This window comes from Herpailurus yagouaroundi, unplaced genomic scaffold (genome assembly GCF_014898765.1).
Source record: "Herpailurus yagouaroundi ecotype Mexico unplaced genomic scaffold, PumYag 196, whole genome shotgun sequence".
Lineage (NCBI taxonomy): Eukaryota > Metazoa > Chordata > Mammalia > Carnivora > Felidae > Herpailurus > Herpailurus yagouaroundi.
In genome coordinates this window covers 18,837,967-18,856,158 of record NW_024412427.1, presented here as the reverse complement: position 1 = coordinate 18,856,158, position 18,192 = coordinate 18,837,967, and the positions used below count along the sequence as shown (strand labels likewise).

Below are 18,192 nucleotides of genomic sequence, written 5' to 3'. Positions count from 1 at the left end.
AAGCAGGCTCTGCACCATCAGCACAGAGCCTGACATGGGGCTAGATCTCAGAAAGCGAGAGATCATGACCCAAGCTGAAATCGAGAATCAGATGCTTAACCAGCTGAGGCACCTGGGTGCCCCAGAATACACATTCATTTGAAGCACACATAAAATTTTTATAAAATTTGAATACTGGGCTAAAGCACTGCTAAAATCCGAGCATGTTCTCTGGATACAAGGTAATTATGCTTGAAATTAATAATAAAAAGATACCTAGAAAACCCCACAAATTATGAAATACATTAATAATAGCCCTATAAGCCAAAGAAAAAAATTAAAATGGAAATAGATTATTTTGAACTCAATAATGGCAAAAATACTCATATCAACAGATGCAATGCAGTGAAAGTGATACTTAAGACAAAATGTATAGCCCGCCCTAAATGTGAACTTTAGAAAAGCTAAAAAGCAATGAGTTAAATATTCATTCACAGCTGTGCTGTTCAATACAATAGCCACAAGCACCTGAAATGTGGCCAGTCTGAATGAGAGGTGCTATAAATGAAAACTACATGCTGGCTTTTAAGAGCATAATATGAAAAAAACTCACTAATTTTTTACTGATTACACATTGAAATGACAATATTTTTCATCTAGTAGGTTAAACATTATTAAAATTATTTTCACTTATTCCCTTTTGCTTTTAATATAGTTACTAGAAAGTTTTAAATTTCATATATGGCTCCCATTATACTTCTACTAAACAGAACTGATCTAAAGAATTTAGAGAAAGAACAGCAAAGGAAACCTGGAGAAATAAATGAAAGAGCAAGATTTAGGGGTGTCTGAGTGGCTCAGTCAATTAAGTGACCAACCCTTGATTTCAGCTCAGGTCATGAGTTCACATTTCGTGGGATCAAGCCCTATGTTGGGCTCTGCACTGACAGCGCAGAGTCTGCTTGGGATTCTCTCTCTCTCTCTCTCTCTCCCTCTGCCCCTCTCTCACTTGTGCTCTCTCTCTCAAAATAAATAAATGTTTTTTAAAAAGCAAGATTTAATGGAGTAAGCCTATCAGACAAAACCCGTAATTGGTTCTTCGAAAAGATTCATAAAACTGACACACCTCTGTGAAGACGATTCAAGGGAAAAAAGAAGAGACAAAGAACTAATAATCAGAATGAAAAGGGGGGCATCACTACATACTCTACAGACATCAAAGTTAATGTGGATACTAAATAGTTAATGGTAAATCTTTATAAATGGAGCTGTAATGGACAAGTTCTTAGAAAAACACCATAACTTACCAAACAGACAAAAGATGAACCAGAAAATCTGAATCATCCTATAACAAAAAAAAATGAATCACCTATTTGAAAACTCTTTCCTAAAGAAAACTCCAGTCCTCAATTCAATAAGTTCTAGCAAATATTTAAAGAGGGAATGTTGCAAACTCACACAAACATCTCCCAAGATGGGGAAAAAAAGTAGACTTCCTAACTCTTATTATGAGATTAACATAAATTTGATACTAAAACCTAACAAGGATATTCAGAGAAAAAAATTCCAAGTCAACTTTGTGAGCATGGATATGAAATCCTCAACAAAATATTAGAAACCAAATTTAGCAATATTTTCATAATATATCATGACCGTGTTAGATGTATAGCCGGAATTTCAGGTTGGTTTGACATTAGAAAATCAAAAATATAATTCATCACATATTAACAGCTTAAAAGGAAAATAAACGCAAGTCTCATAATACATGAAGAAAAAGAATTTTATAAAATTCAAAACCCAATTGTAATAAAAACTATCAGCAAACTCCCAAGAGAAGTGAACTTCCATAACCTGAAAAAAGGAGATCTATCTACATAACCCTATAGGAAATATCTTATTTAATAGCAAAATGTTGAGGAGCGCCTGGGTGGCTCAGTAGGTTGAGCGTCAGACTCCGGCTCACGTCATGATCTCACATTTTGTGGGTTCAAGCCCCACATCAGGCTCTGTGCTGACAGCTCAGAACCTGGAGCCTACTTCGGATTCTGTGTCTTCCTCTCTTTCTATCCCTCCTCCACTCACTCTCTCTCTCAAAAATAACAATTAAAAAAAAAGAGAAAATGAAATAGTAAAAGCTACCATTTAGAAAACATCAAAATTACCCAGCAACTTGGAATAAATTTAATAAAAAATTGTTTATTACCTCTCTGAAGAAAACTAACATACTGACATTATAAAAAGACCTAAGTAGAGCAGATATATCATGCTTGTGAACTGGAAGATCAATATTGTAAAGATATCAATTCTTTCAAATAGATCTAGAAACTCAATGAAATCCCAATTAAAATTCCAACAGGTTTTTCTTGGGAGCTGGAAAAGCTGATTCTAAAATTTACACATGAGGAACACCAGGCTGGCTCAGTTGGTGGAGCATCAGGCTGTTGATCTCAGGGTCATGAGTTCAAGCCCCATGTTGGGTTTAGAGATTGCTTAAATAAATTAACTTTAAAAACATATATTTAGGGGCGCCTGGGTGGCTCAGTTGGTTAATCGACTTCAGCTCAGGTCATGACCTCACAGTTTATGAGTTCAAGCCCTGCCTGCATTAGGCTCTGTGCTCACAGCTTAGAGCCTGGAGCCTGCTGCAGATTCTTTATCTTCCTTTCTCTCTCTCCCTCCCCTGCTCGCTCACACTCTCTCTCTCTCTCTCTCTCTCTCTCTCAAAAATAAACAAACATTGGGGAGCCTGGGTGGCTCAGTCCATTAAACGTCCAACTTCAGCTCAGGTCATGATCTCACTGCTAGTGAGTTCAAGCCCCGCATCGGGCTCTGAGCTGACAGCTCAGAGCTGGAGGTTGCTTCGCATTCTGTGACTCCCTCTCCCTCTCTGCCCCTCCCCTGCTCATGCTCTGTCTCTGTCTCTCAAGAAATGAATAAACATAAAAAAAATTATAAAAAAAATAAACAAAAACAAATTAAAAAATAAAAATATTAAAAAAATAAAATTTACACACAAAATGGAAAGGGGTTAAGAATATCAAAGGTGGGGGCGCCTGGGTGGCGCAGTCGGTTAAGCGTCCGACTTCAGCCAGGTCACGATCTCACGGTCCGTGAGTTCGAGCCCCGCGTCGGGCTCTGGGCTGATGGCTCAGAGCCTGGAGCCTGTTTCTGATTCTGTGTCTCCCTCTCTCTCTGCCCCTCCCCCGTTCATGCTCTGTCTCTCTCTGTCCCAAAAAAATAAATAAACGTTTAAAAAAAAAAAAAAAAAAAAGAATATCAAAGGTGGAAGGACTTGCTCTATTATTTAGTAAAGCAATAATAATTAAGAATGGTACTGGTGCAAAAATAGACAAATGAGTGGGGAATAACCAGACAACCCAGAAATGGACCCATGTATATATGACAGTACGATGAGTCTGGAAAGTAGACTTTTCAATAAAGTGCTGGGATAATTGGGTAACCACAGAAATAGCTAGAAAATTAATTTTTAGGAGAGAATTTTTTTCTAAAACATCAACTAGAAAAAATGTGAATAAAAAAAAATTCCTAAAAACTTTCCAGTACAAAACATAATCACATATCAAGAAAAAGGTACCAGAATGGCATGAGATATCTCAATAGCATGATGGAATTTGGAAATCCACAGAACAGGATTCTTCAAAATTGAGTGAAAATAATCTGCAATTGAAAATTATGCTCAATTCAAATCTCAATCAAGCATGGAGGGCAGAATACAGGTATCTTAGAAATCTGTATAATAAAGACACTGTGAACCTCTAAAATGCTGGCTGCCACACAGCATCCTTGCACAAGAAACAACTAGAGGCTGCACTCCACCCAAAGGAAGATCTCAACAAGGAAGCCATAGGAGCTTGGAAAAACAGACCCACACAGAAGAGAGACAACAGAAATTCCCAGAATAATAGAAGAGAAGTCTCGGCTTGCAAAGCAACCTACACCAATTATTTAGGTAAAGGTCACAGCAACATTATCTATAATTACTAAAACCTGGATACAAATTCTATGTTCAAAAGTGAAATATCTGGTCAACCTCCATAAAATAATACAACAAAATACAAAATAACTCTAAAAAATCAGAGTCATGAAAGTTTGCACACATGCACACACAAGATCATTTGGATTTTATTTTATTTTTTTTTTTAATTTTTTTTTTCAACTTTTATTCATTTTTGGGACAGAGAGAGACAGAGCATGAACGGGGGAGGGGCAGAGAGAGAGGGAGACACAGAATCAGAAACAGGCTCCAGGCTCTGAGCCATCAGCCCAGAGCCTGACGCGGGGCCCGAACCCACGGACCGCGAGATCGTGACCTGGCTGAAGTCGGACGCTTAACCGACTGCGCCACCCAGGCGCCCCAAGATCATTTGGATTTTAAACAGTGTCAACAGAATGCTCCTTAAGTTCCTTTCCTCCCCCATACTGTATTAGAATGAGAGTACCCCTACCCCTTCAACACCCCCCAACCATATGCATACCAAAAATCTGACTTTCAAAGAAACATATAAATATAAACATTAATCTGATTTATTTTTAATTTGGTATGGGAATTTAAAAGCCTAAAAGTAAAAGCCTCTATATTGAGGAAACTATACTAGACTGAAACACCATTACACTTCTTCCTATCAAATGTCAATAACATGCTATTTATTGAAGGACCATGTGGCAGCACTTTCTTTATTCTCAGATTCTATTTCTAACACTTGGAAATTAACAGTTTCATCTGACCCAAGGGAGAAAAACTAAGAAATAATAGCTTAAGTAGAAAATGAACAACAGAAAAGTGCATGCAAAATACAAAGCAAAAGATTATACAATTCTGTTAGAAAGAGTATTTAGATATGAACAAACTATATATGATTTGAAACTCCCTAACAGTGTCTAAGTAATACTAATGTGAAGTTTTATAGACGTCCTCAGGATTTCAAAGCTCTCGTTTTTTATGATCAAATTGCACTTAATATATAATAGACTTCTGAAAACTTTAAATTGCTTTCAAAAAACTAGGCAATAAGGGTATAAAATATTATTTCAAAAAATTCTAGACTGATATGAATTGGCACTGTGAAATAATATTTGCTTAAATTTAACTTTCAACAATCTAAGAAAACAACAGATTCTACTAATATAACGAGGACATAAATTCTAAAGTAAAGTAACAGTCTGACAAGCAAAGCAATTCAATAATTTAAAATTAGGGAAATAGTTTAAAGTTGAAAAATATACTTTTGGAACAAAAATTATCTTTCTCTCAATCAAGAGAAATCCTAAACTGACTAATGTCAATCTTCCCTATGCTATTTAAAAGTACTCATGATGGCGTTCTTACCTGGAATAAGATCTGCATAGGTCAAGCTAACATATAAGATACTGATAAGTATTTTATCAGCAAGTGGATCAAGAGCACTTCCCAAAGCTGATTTTTGATTGGCCCAGTTTCGAGCAATAAATCCATCCAACTGAAAATAGAAGTTTTTTTTAATAAATGTCAGGATCCGTACAGAGCAGATACCTTGAAAGTTAATAGATACCAGAAAACAACTGTATTTTCATAAAAAGTTAATAAAACCTCTTCTGTTTCTTACCCCCAAACCTTCTCATTCTTTCACTAGTATATATTCAGCTTCCAAATTACCAACTGGTCTGAAAATAACTTCACTTTTCTACAGTACTTTTCTTTCTCAAGGCCTTCAGGTACTTCTTATATTTTCATAAGGCCCTTTTGCGGATTGAACTCAGACGCAAATTTAAAGATGTAAAGAACCCAAATAAAACTCACAGAAAGCATGGCTGACAGAACAAGGACTAGGAGCCCCTCCCCTTTGAAAGCCTTGGGCTATTTCACTATAGCCAAAATAGCTGCTTTTGCTTGCAAGGCCCGACTTGTGACTCTCACTCCTACCTACTTTTCTATGATATGATCCAACACTCTTAAGTTTTCACTGTTATCATTTTTCTTTTTTTATTGTTTCGTGCAACTGTTAGTTCCAGGTCTGACTGTATGTGAATAAAAAACTCAATCCTCTGTACCTGGCCTACGTAAAAATTTTGACATGCAAATTACTTATTAACTATTCCTGAAGGCAAATTGCATTTTAAAGCAGAGGGTGTACATGGTTATCAATGGGCCAAATCGGGCCTGGGAGGACTTTTGTTCAACCTGCCCAGCACTTTTAAAAATGTAAATTCGTTGCCAACATTTAAATATTCAAAAATTAACCACAAAAATCCAGACCTCAAGTTTCACTTGACAAATGGGAAGATCTCATCACCCTGGGGTCACAATATGAATCGAAACCAAGTATCTATCATCTATTCCCATTAAGTAAGGGAGGTTATTTTCTGGCTTTCCAAGTCCCTACTTGGCTTTCACTCATTTAACTTCAAGCTTCAACAAATGTTTGGATTTTCTAGTCCTATTTCCAAGGAAAAAGATCAAATTAACTTAGACATAATTTAACATGGTACATTTTAAAGGATAAATAAGTTCTGTATATCTCAAGTATTCCAGTGAGTTAGAGACAGAAGTACAGGACAATGGTTAAGAACTTGCTCTGTGGCAGAACATAACTGGTTCAAGTCCTGGTTCAGCCATTTATTACCTATGTGACCTTGGGGAAGTTATTTGGCATAAGTTTCCCCTTCCTTATCTGCAAAACCTACCTCAAAGGGTTGATGGTCTTCAGCACATAACGGGGATTAATACTTGTTTACAACTTGGCAAATCCTCAAAAAAAGCAGTTACTAGCTATTACTACACTAACCAAAATAACCTATTTTTTTTTTCTTAAGTATACTACAAGTAACAATGTCTAACAGAAAGTACCTAGAACTGGGTACTGGGGCCTGGGAAGATTCAGGTTTCAGTTCAGTTTCTGATCTGGAGGAACTTAATCTCCCACTTTTCCACCACCATTCCATCTGGTCCTCCCTGTTCCTCCACCCACATTAGATTCCAAGGTCATCAACATCACCACTCCTTTGCAAACATCTGTTAACTCCCTTACTTCACTCTTCACCCTGCTTACACACAACTATCCATTTACTCCAGGCCTGCACCTAAGCAGCTGACCATTGCTCAAGAATACATAAATGGGCTAACTGGTCTCACTTCAAATTCAGGACCACAAATCTCCCATGGGCATGCAGTACTGCCTGGCAATCCCATACCTGCCTGTGTTTACCTTCTCTTTTCATACTGTTGTTCTCACCTCAAGCCTAGTCTTCCTTCACTCCAACTCATGTTCTTATCTATACTTTCCTTGAAAAATAGAAACAGGTTGTTAACACTCCCTTATATTCCCACCTGCAAATCCACCACTTACCTGCATCCATTCACATTCTCTCTGCCTTCCCTGATTCCTGATCCTAGGCCCTCTCCCCTTCTGTGATTTGCCTTTCTTCTCCTCCATCTCTCCTGCATCATCAATCTCCTTTTTACCTGGTCATTTAATTAACCAGTTAATTAACAACAAAAATTTCCTCAGTATATATAGCTTTAAAAACTACCTTCCCTTGACCCTACACTTCCCGATACCCGTTCAAGCAAAACTTCCTCAAAGCAAGGTCTCTGTCATTACACCTCACATGTGTTGCCAACCCATTCAGTCCCCATTCCTTTAGAGATGGTGGTCAGAAAGGTCACCAACGTATTCTACATTTTTAGCGTACTTGACCTCAACGCAATTGAAGTACTTTCTTCACTTAACTTCTGGGACATCTGAAGGCCTAATTTTCTTCCTTGCTCACCAGCTGTTCTTTCTCAGTGTCCTTTCCTGGCTCCTTTTTTATTACTCTACTCACTGCTCATTTCTCTGATCCTATCTCTTCTTTAACCCAGTCATTTAATTTCACCCAGACTTGATCATCCATATGCTGACAACTCTCAAATTTACCTCCAACCATGACTTCTTCCAACTCCAAACTACTATATTCAACTACCCAATTGATACCTCTATGTCAACAAGCATAGGTATTCAACAGACATTCTTGGTATTTTTCTACCCTGTCCTACCCTGAGTGCTTCCCATCACAAAAATTATTACCTTCATGCATAGTTGTTGAAAAGAAAACAAAACAAAAAAGTAACAGCCTATCACACATATTTCTCACTGCACATATGCAATCCATCGACATCAACTCTATCTTCAAAACATATCCCAAACCCATTGACTTCTCTCCAAACTCCCACCCCAGGCCAAGCCACTGCCACTCCCCCAGGTAACTGTAAGTCTCCTAACCAGCCTCTCTTGCTTCCACTCTCACCTTCCTACAACCTATTACCCATATACAATATCAGGCCTTGCCATCCCCATTTAAACCCTGCATGGCTCCAGCCATCTGCCCAGTGGCCAACCTAGATATCAAAACCTCCACAGAGTAAATGTGAAATATGGTGCCAGATAACTCAGGTTTTCACATACACTCTCATATATATTTAGAAATATGGCAAATGAGGCCTGAGTTCAGTGAATATTGCAATCACATGTGGCAGCTAAAAAAAAAAGGTACAAGGAGGGGTGCTTGGATGGCTCAGTCAGTTAAGCTTCTGACTTCTGCTCAGGTCATGATCTCATGGTTCTTGAGTTTGAGCCTCACATCGAGCTCTGTGCTGACAGCTCAGAGCCTGGAACTTGCTCTGGATTCAGTTTCTCTCTCTCTCTGCCTCTCCCCGGCTTGCACTACCTGTCTCTCTCTCTCAAAAATAAATAAACATTAATTATAAACATTAAAAAAAAATTTTTTTTAAAGATACAAGTTAAAGAAGAGCAAATTGAGTAGCTAAAAAAGATCTCATCTGTTACATTAAAAAAAAAAAGAAAATACAACCCCATTACCAATATAATGGCCTTTGACAGACTTGGAGTGTGTCTGAGTAAAGGCCTTCAGACTTCAGAGGCAAAAGCAGGGATCAAAAAAAAAAAAAAAAGATTGTGAGAATGGGGAGAAATAGTGACAAACAGGAGCTAAATTCTGGAAAAAAAGAAGTAGGAACCATTTTGAGAGAATTTTTGATGCATATTTGGAAATGCTATATAACAATGCAAATGTTCTCCTTTGTTTACCCTGTAAAATCTTCTATCTTAATTCTTCTATGTTGCTCACCAATGCCAACGGGCAGGTGGAATTTTGTTTCTGTGAACCTCAAAGGGAATAGTTGACACTACAGATACTATATAACTGTTATTTATAGAAAATTAGTTTCTCTTCATTCTCACTAAGTAAGTATCAAGGAATGCTTTTCAAACATAAATCCGTTTGAAGAGGCACCAAATCATTATTGACTGTCTAGGTGCTCACATGGATCTCAGATCAGCCTTGTACAAGAACATACTCTATTTCTACAGGCTAACTTTGCTCTGATTTTAAATTTACTCCATCTTTTCACCACTTCCCTCAACTAGGTTTTTGTAGGACACAGTTTTAAAAGCCATTTCAAATCCATTATGCAACAAGGTGGGTGATAAATACAAGTAACGTCATACATGCAGCTGGCTGGTCAGTCCACAAAAGCCTATTTCATACATATGTTGCCCTCTCTTATAAAATGTTTGCCAAGTTCTAATTTGAAATAACCTGAAAAAATGCTTCCCTCTCCCAAAGCTGAAACAGTGTGTCAAGTAGCTCTTTTCTCACTTGTCTACTAGGGGAGTGGAAGAAGGAAGGATGCCTAATGCCTGGACCAAGGCAGGATCTTCTGCTGGGTGATCAGAGGGGTGCAGAGCAGGGAACAGGGAACAGAAACCAAATGTGTGCGAGTGCCTATGGCTTGCTCCCAGCATAAACCTGAATAGAGCTCTGACCTCTACAAGTGTCCTGGCCACAACAACTGACCCACTGTCTCTCTCTCCACCAGTAAAACCAATTATTGTTGCAGATCAGGTATCACAGTAAATAGAAAAATAGTCGCACAACTTCTTTCCTTTATTTCTATCCCTAAAGCAAATACTTGGCTCCTTGGGAATTTCTAAGGGTTTTTCTTTTCCAAAGAAGTGAAAAACCAAGAACAAAAAGCACCCCCTCCTACACCTCCCAACAACTTTCACTTCCTTCCTTAGATCATTTAAAAAATAAGAGTCCCACACAAATGCTAAAGCCAAGTCGTTATACCAAGTACTAGGTCAAATTCATCTTGAGGATTTCCTTCCAGGGAGAAGCAGACTTAAGGCTGTGATATTTCAGTGTAGCAGAGACCCTGATACTTGAAAGGGAAGCAAAACAGAAAAAGTGCATTTACAACTTACCAAATCAGTTAGCCCAGCTAGAGCAAAAACTCCTAGTGCAATATTAAAATCCTCTTCAATAATCAAATAGCCCAAAACTGGGGCCAAGCCAATTCTCGTCATTGACAACATATTTGGGATTGTCCATGGGTTTTCATACTGAAATGTAAAGACAACAAAATTTAAATTAAATGCTATGAACTCATACTTTAAATTAAGTATATTAGAAAAATATATATACACCAACTTAGGAGTCAGAAGCTACATAAACTTTAAATTTAGTATTTTGAGCTTTAAAATCCAATCTATTATTTACAGACCATAGCTCTAAAACTGTCTGGAATACAGAAGATGGAGATATATCACGTAACCCACAGACTAAAGTGTCTGCTATACAGAGCATATATATATATATACACACACATATATATATATATACATATATATATATACATACACACACACATACATATATATATATATACACACACACACTACCTAAAGAGAGAAAAAAAACATATATCATCTACCATACAGGTCAAGACTTCATGATTTGAAGTCAAACCTTACAACACTCTGCTTTTAAAATTGTAACTTCAGGGGCGCCTGGGTGGCTCAGTCGGTTGAGCAGCTGACTTCAGCTCAGGTCATGATCTTGTGGTCCGTGAGTTCGAGCCCCGCGTCGGACTCTGTGCTGACAGCTCAGAGCCTGGAGCCTGTTTCAGATTCTGTGTCTCCCTCTCTCTGACCCTCCCCCTCTCACATTGTTTCTCTCTCTCAAAAATAAACATTAAAAAAAAATTTTTTTTTAAATTGTAACTTCAAGAAGGTCTTATACTTCAAGTAGACAGTCTAAATAGAGTGTTAGGGGGAAAAAGCACCAAATGATCAACCCCAGGTATTCTTTGGTTTAAAACACTAATTGCAGGGGCGCCTGGGTGGTGCAGTCGGTTGAGCGTCCGACTTCAGCCAGGTCACGGTCTCGCGGTCCGTGAGTTCGAGCCCCGCGTCGGGCTCTGGGCTGATGGCTCAGAGCCTGGAGCCTGTTTCCAGTTCTGTGTCTCCCTCTCTCTCTCTGCCCCTCGCCCGTTCATGCTCTGTCTCTCTCTGTCCCAAAAATAAATAAAAACATTGAAAAAAAATAAAATAAAATAAATAAAACACTAATTGCAAATAACCTCCCTCACTCCTCTGCAAATACCCATCAAAAGAAGGCTAACTGTTATGGTGTATGGACATATGAATGAAGAAGAAAAAGATTTAATTCCATAATCTCATCCCTAAATGGATAACTGCTGGAAGAAAATGAAGCTAGGAATAGCAATTGAGATCCTTAGGAAATACAGAAAAAAATCTGCAAATCTGTTCAAAATAGTCATGAAAATGAAATGTTAAGATTCCCACCTAGAATCTGAGTGTTTTATGATTCCTTGAAACTTCACTTAAAGGCAAGGTGTTTGCAGTTGGCACTAACAAAAGGGCTCTTTGGCAGCTACTCTGAAGAACATTCCTTCCTTGCCAAACAAAACGTTTCATGAGAATATTTCAACTTTAAAAAGCCCCAGCCTAGTGAAGCTAAGATAATCTGCCCAACAGGATACAGAAATAATACCAGGAAAATGTCTCCCTAAAGCCTGGATTTTTTTCCCCACTGGTGAAGGTTGCCAATTCTACCCCATGGGACTGTCTCCTAACAAGACTAACCCTACTCTTAATCAGTAACCAAATAACCTGAACCTTAATTTCGATTTTTTTTAAAAAGTGATAGTTTCCATTTCTTTCTTTTTTTTAACTTTTTAAATGTTTATTTGAGAGGGAGACAGAAAGCATGAGCCGGAGAGGGGCAGAGAGGGAGACAGAATCCGAAGCAGGCTCCAGGCTCTGAGCTGTCAACACAAAGCCAGACATGGGGCTCTAACTCACAAACTGCGAGATCATGACCTGAGCTGAAGTCGGACGCTCAACCGACTGAGCCGCGCAGGCGCCCCTACAGTTTCCATTTCTAAAGAAATCTTTTAAAATTCCAGGAACGGTCCTGTAAGAAAAGGCAGTTTTCTAAAGATACTAAATTTGTGTTTATAAACAGAAACTGGCAACACATGTTCACCTTAGTTTGAAGAGACAGTGGGGTTGTTTTGGGGTCAGATGGCAGAATACTGCCATTGAAAACTACAGAAAAACGTCAAATTCTCTAAGAAACAATTGCCAACCAAGAAGCAGTATAAACCTCCACTACTCAAGGACCTTTTACTGAAGGTGGGCCATATTATGTAATGAAATGGGAACATTCTTGGAACACATTCCAAATTCAAGTTCAAAGGCCAGAGTGTTTCAGAGTCCAGAGAACAAAAGATAAGCCTGTTCACCATAATGTGGTACAGAATAAGTCAAATACTGATCTAATGTTACAGCAACTCAGGAAAAAAAAAAAAAAAAAAACATAGTTCATGACTGAAAAAAAGGAATCACGAGGCAAAAGGTCAGAATAGAGCCCCAAATATACATAAGGCAAATATCCATAATGTCAGAATAAATGACCAGAAATATCCATAGGGCAAAATTAAAAACGAAGCTGCAAATAGCCAGATTATTTCATTTGGAGAATTAATCAACAGAACTGTAATGTTGTTGGAACAGTGAAGAGTTCTTTTTAGCTCCCCATAAAATATTTTAAAGTACCTCATTAATTTCTAATCATTACATTTGTAAAACTTTATAAATTGAATTAAGAGAGCTAATCTCAGATTACCCAACCAGATAACCTGTGGCATACTCGACCACTACTGCCGTTCTTGGGAAGGACTTCAGCCACGATACGGCAACCTCAAAGCATCCAGCATTCAAACTCCGACATGCTTTAGCTATTAGTGGAGTTGAGACCCCTGCCAGGATGTGGCCACCTCAACCCATGCTGTACAACTGACAAAAGCAGTACAAGGGCCCACTGAAGACATAACAATTGAAGATGTAATAATTGCATGAGTCTTGCTAACATGACATCAAAAGCTCTCCCACATTCATGATCTGGTGTCTTCTGCTTGGGCAATTATTTCAACAGGTAAGTGCAACGATATTTCGTTCCGTTACCTCAAGAAGAGACTTTAATCTTTTTCTATAATAAGAAATTAAAGGGTCTTTTAACTACAACTTAATTATCCTTCATCTTATAATACTTAAGGTTACCAAAGGTCAAATGATAGTGAACCAAACCTGCACAAGCAAAACAGGCTGACATACTTTTCTAAAGATTTCTACTGACTTGCCCTAAACATTAGGGAATGGCTTCGGAGAATTAAAAATAGACTTAATGAGACAAGTGAAGGCTATTTTTACCAATGCAATATCCAGAGGCTGGTCCCGCTAAAGGTGCGGACAGAAAGGCAAGTAGGGAAGGAGGGATTCTAACTTGACCGCCGAGACTGACGATGGACTCGTCTGGCACCCCTGAAATTCCTCCCAACTGAATAATGACCTGCCCATAACTTCTCTTCGGGAAACGGTTCCCAGGTTCTGGATCGGAAATGTCCGACTTGGGCCGGCCAGGGCACGTTATTCGCGTCCAGGTCCGAGCCCCGAGAGGGCCGGCGACGACGACCCAGTGCTGCCGCCCTCCGCCGCCTCCTCGATACGTACCAGGCTGGCGGAGCTCGCCGGGCCCCAGCGGCCGGCCCGGGCCTCGGCGGCGGCACCCCCTCCAGCCGCGGGCCCGGGGGCCGCCTTCCCTGCGCCCGAGCAGTGGCCTCGCGGGCCGGTCCCAGGCAACCTCAGGCCGAACGCGGCCGGGCGCAGCCACCAACGCTCCACCAGGCAGCCTAGGCAGCCGGGCACGGAGCGTAGCAAGGACCCACGGGCGCGCCCCTTGCCCGGCCGCGCCCCCGGCGCCCATGCGGCGCTGCGAAGGGCCCCCCATGAGCCGCGAGCCACGCGAAAAGCCAGCATGACCCTGCGGCCGCGCCGTGGGGACACAGGCGGCGAGAGCTCAACAGCCTGGGGCACTGGCAAGCCGCCTCTCCATGGAGTCCCCGCAACGTCGGAGAAGCTCAGCAGCCTCCATAGCAGTTTTCAAAACCCAGCACGCTCCGCTTATACAGGTGGCCAGGAGCCGCCAAGGACGGACGCCTTCGCGACGCTTTTGCGACACCGTCGCCCCTGGGCTTCCCAGCGCCCCCGGCGGCAGCGGGAGGCGAGTGTGGTTAGGCAGCATGGGCTTTCGGGTAGCGGCCGGTGGGCGGTGCTGGCGTCTCTCCGCCCGAGGTCGGGAGCTGAGGGCCGTGGGGTGGGGAGTACAGGAACGAGCTGGGCGGGGTGAAGGCGCGGCCGAGGTGGCGGGAGAGCACTGGAACCATCGCGCGCCCGGGCTTGAGGGCCCCTCCGAGGTGTGCGCGGCCGCTCCGGGGGTGCGCCCGTGGGAGGTTTAAAGATTAGTGAAGCGTCTGGTGCAGAAGTCATTAAAACAAGTTTCCTGCTCTCTTCCTTTATCTGAGCGTCTCATAAGCCAAAAATATGGGTATTAGAAAATGCCAATAGTGGCAATTACTAATTGTTTACCAGGAAAGTGTTTACTACAGCTAGGCTCTAGTGCATTCTCCCGTTTAACCCTCCAGCAACTCCAGAATAGGTTCCATCATTACCTTTACGTTTACAGATAAGGAAATTTAAGCTTAGAAAAGTTAAGAAACTTGCTTATTAGAGGAATATCCCAAAATAATTAAGAATCTGTTCATCGTTAACTGATTAGTATTCTACATTACTTTTTAATATTGCAATGTCGCAGAACTGTTTTCTTATTGAGTTCTTTGAATGGTTCCTGCCGCCTTGTCACCATCTCTCCCCCCGCCCCCCATCGTGTCTGTGATGACAGACCCACGTTAAAGTTGTTCTTAAACTCTTACTTCAGACAGCTAGGAAAGGAAAAGACCAGCTGAATTTGAAAGTCATTGTAGATCTCAGTATTTATCAAAAGAAATCCTTAATTACTTATGCACATGTTTAAATATGTATGTTGAGAGAAAAATTAAACTGTACTAGCAATGTAAAAATAATTTTCTAAAAAAAATAATCCTACTGGAATCATATACCTACAGTTCTCATTCATAGACATTGGATAATCGTGTCCAGCAGGAGTGGGCGGTATTTCAACCTCTCCTGTCTTTCCAGCCACTGAAGTGTCTTTATTCACTCTTTCCACTTCTTCCTACTTTAAGACAGTTTCTCATTGTTTCTTGGGATTTTTCTTCTCTCTCCTCCACGATGTTCCTGCCGCATCTGCCTGTAATAGTTGGCACTAAGGGCATGGCCTTGCTTTTTTCTTATTGTGGTAATTATTTCCCAATGTATAGTGTTTCAAATCATCATGTTAAATGTATGAAATGTTATATGTCAATTGGAGACACAGAATCGGAAACAGGCTCCAGGCTCTGAGCCATCAGCTCAGAGCCCGACGCGGGGCTCGAACTCACGGACCGCGAGATCGTGACCTGGCTGAAGTCGGACGCTTCACCCAGGCGCCCCTCCTTTTTTTTTTTTTTTTTAAGAAAGCCAACTTTACTATGGAATACTGATATCCCTGCTAAGTTATCACAAAGTAGTACAGTGAAGTGTCTGGCATTTTGGCCTTATTTGTCAGTTGACAATGACAGCTCAATACACAGGACTAAAAAGTAGGGGTGCCTGGCTGGCTCAGTCAGTGGAGTGTACAACTCTTGATCTTGGGGTTGAATCTGAGCCCCATGTTGGGTGTAGAGATTCCTTAAAATCTTTAAACAAAGCAATAAATAAATAAAAAGTAACAGTGCTTCTAGCAATTCATTTCCCTAACATTTTTTTTTTTTTTTTTGAGAGACAGAGTGAGCCCATGAGCGGGGGAGAAGGGGAGAGAGAGAGATAGAGAGAAGGAGAGAATCTTAGCCAGGCTCTGCTCTTATCAAGGAGCCCAACTCGGGGCTCCATCGCGCAATTTTGGGATCATGACCTGAGCCGAAATCAAAAGTCAGAGGCTCAACTGACCGAGCCACCCAGGGGCCCCTCCCTAACACTTTAAGACAGGAGAATATCCAGGTATCCGTCTCTGATTTCATTTTCTAGAACATGATAGGTGTCAATAAATGAACAGGTTAATCTGAGATGAATGATGGAAAAAATGCAGAAGCCTATGAAAACATACAGTAAGTAAAGAGTGTAATGTATTTCCTAACATGGTTTAGAAGAGGGCAGAGGAAACCTAAAAACTCTTCAGTTAGTATTTGGTTTGTAGTAAGTTCATTTTCTGTTTTATAAATTCTGTAATAGTTAATTTCTATCCAATAAGATTAAGTAAGTGGGCAGTCACATGTCTGAGGGGATTGGGGATCTCTATCACTGGACCTTTTCCCAAAACTGGGAAAAAATAATTAGAAAAGTAACAAATATCCAAATAAAAATCCAAGTGTAAACACTAGGTCTCATACTTCAAATTAATTTCACATTTTTATCACTCCACCCTTTTTATTAGAATTATTTTTTTAAAAAGCAAAATATGCTAGTCAGGTATTTTATCCCAACTTCTCTAGCCAATCATGTAAGTGCTAACAGTAAAAGAACAAAAGAATATGAAAAGAAAAAGGATTATAAATAATCTTGGATAATTTAACCAGTTGACAGTGTACTTTAGTTCTTTGAAAACATAAATGCTATTAACAGCCACTAATATCTATTGTGCAATCACAGTTATACTGTGTTTGGCTCCTTATCCCTTAATTGATACTTTGTTAAGGAATTATAAAAATAAAGATCCTGCCCCTAGAGAGTAGTAGTAACTTGCCACTTTTATGCTTTCCTTGGTAAGCTGCAAAGCACTGAAGGTCTGGCTCTCCTAAATATTAACACATATTACTTCTTTGCTAAAAATTGGAGCCTGGGGGTGCCTGGGTGGCTCAGTTGGTTAAGCTTCCAACTTCAGCTCGGGTCATGATCTCACGGTCTGTGAGTTCAGGCCCCACATCGGGCTCTGTGCTGACAGCTCAGAGCCTGGAGCTGCTTCGGATTCTGTGTCTCCCTCTCTCTCTGCCCCACCCCTGCTTGTCCTCTCTCTCTCTCTCAAAAATAAATAATACATTTAAAAAAAAAAAATTCCTGGAGCCTGTGTTTAGGCTTTTGAAAATTCTGCAACCTAGTCATTCTTTCTCACTTGTCACTTCTATTTGAAACATAAGCTTTTTGAAAAAAAAAAAAAAAGGAACTGTCCCAAATATATTAATATTTTCTGTCTACCGATAAACTGGTGAACTAGAAATATGTTTGCTCTCCCCTTGAGGCATAGGTTTGTTACTTATATTGAGTTTTTCAGTCTGGGACACACTAAACTTGAGCCACTTTCTGTTTCTTGGGACCAGAAGAAAATAATAATAATAATGCAAATACATAGCTTTGCAAATGGATCTTATATGAGTAATAATGATTGGAAGTTAAAGCGAACCAGAAAAATGAAATTCTTTCTCTGGGAATCAAGTTAAATCTTGTAGGAGTGAGCTGCTGTTATTGACACTAAAGCCAGAGGTAACCCGTAACCCAAATAAGGCACAGGTCTAAATCATTGTGATAAATACGCCAATAGCCTTAAATAGGAAGGAATAAAATGATTGGCTTTAGATTTAAAACACACTGTTCACAAGAGAGGAAATTAGTGGTAAGGCCAACCTCCTCAAGACTTGAGAGGTTAGCTCTACCTGAACTCTATAATTTAGATTACTCTTTAAATTAGGGAGAGACCTTGGGGCGCCTGGGTGGTGCAGTCGGTTAAGCGTCCGACTTCAGCCAGGTCACGATCCCGCGGTCCGTGAGTTCGAGCCCCGCATCAGGCTCTGGGCTGATGGCTCGGAGCCTGGAGCCTGTTTCCGATTCCGTGTCTCCCTCTCTCTCTGCCCCTCCCCCGTTCATGCTCTGTCTCTCTCTGTCCCAAAATAAATAAATAAACGTTGAAAAAATAAATAAATTA

The 18,192-nt window shown here is 40.2% G+C and overlaps 1 protein-coding gene across 2 annotated transcripts in view; it reads right to left on the bottom strand.

Moving 5' to 3' along the window:
- Positions 1–14,359, bottom strand: part of CRLS1 (cardiolipin synthase 1) — a 26,019-nt gene extending 11,660 nt beyond the window's left edge. Inside the window, exons 1-3 of one of the 2 annotated variants that reach the window (XM_040447653.1) lie at positions 13,854–14,359; positions 10,242–10,379; positions 5,327–5,456 (exon numbers count right to left, since the gene is read on the bottom strand). In XM_040447653.1, coding sequence (XP_040303587.1) covers positions 5,327–5,456; positions 10,242–10,379; positions 13,854–14,159 — 574 coding nt within the window. In that variant the 5' untranslated portion in view covers positions 14,160–14,359. Of the gene's footprint in view, positions 1–5,326; positions 5,457–10,241; positions 10,380–12,982; positions 13,091–13,853 lie in introns of those variants that run through there. The other variant, XM_040447655.1, reaches the window with a different exon arrangement.
- Between the last annotated feature and the right edge of the window lie 3,833 nt (positions 14,360–18,192).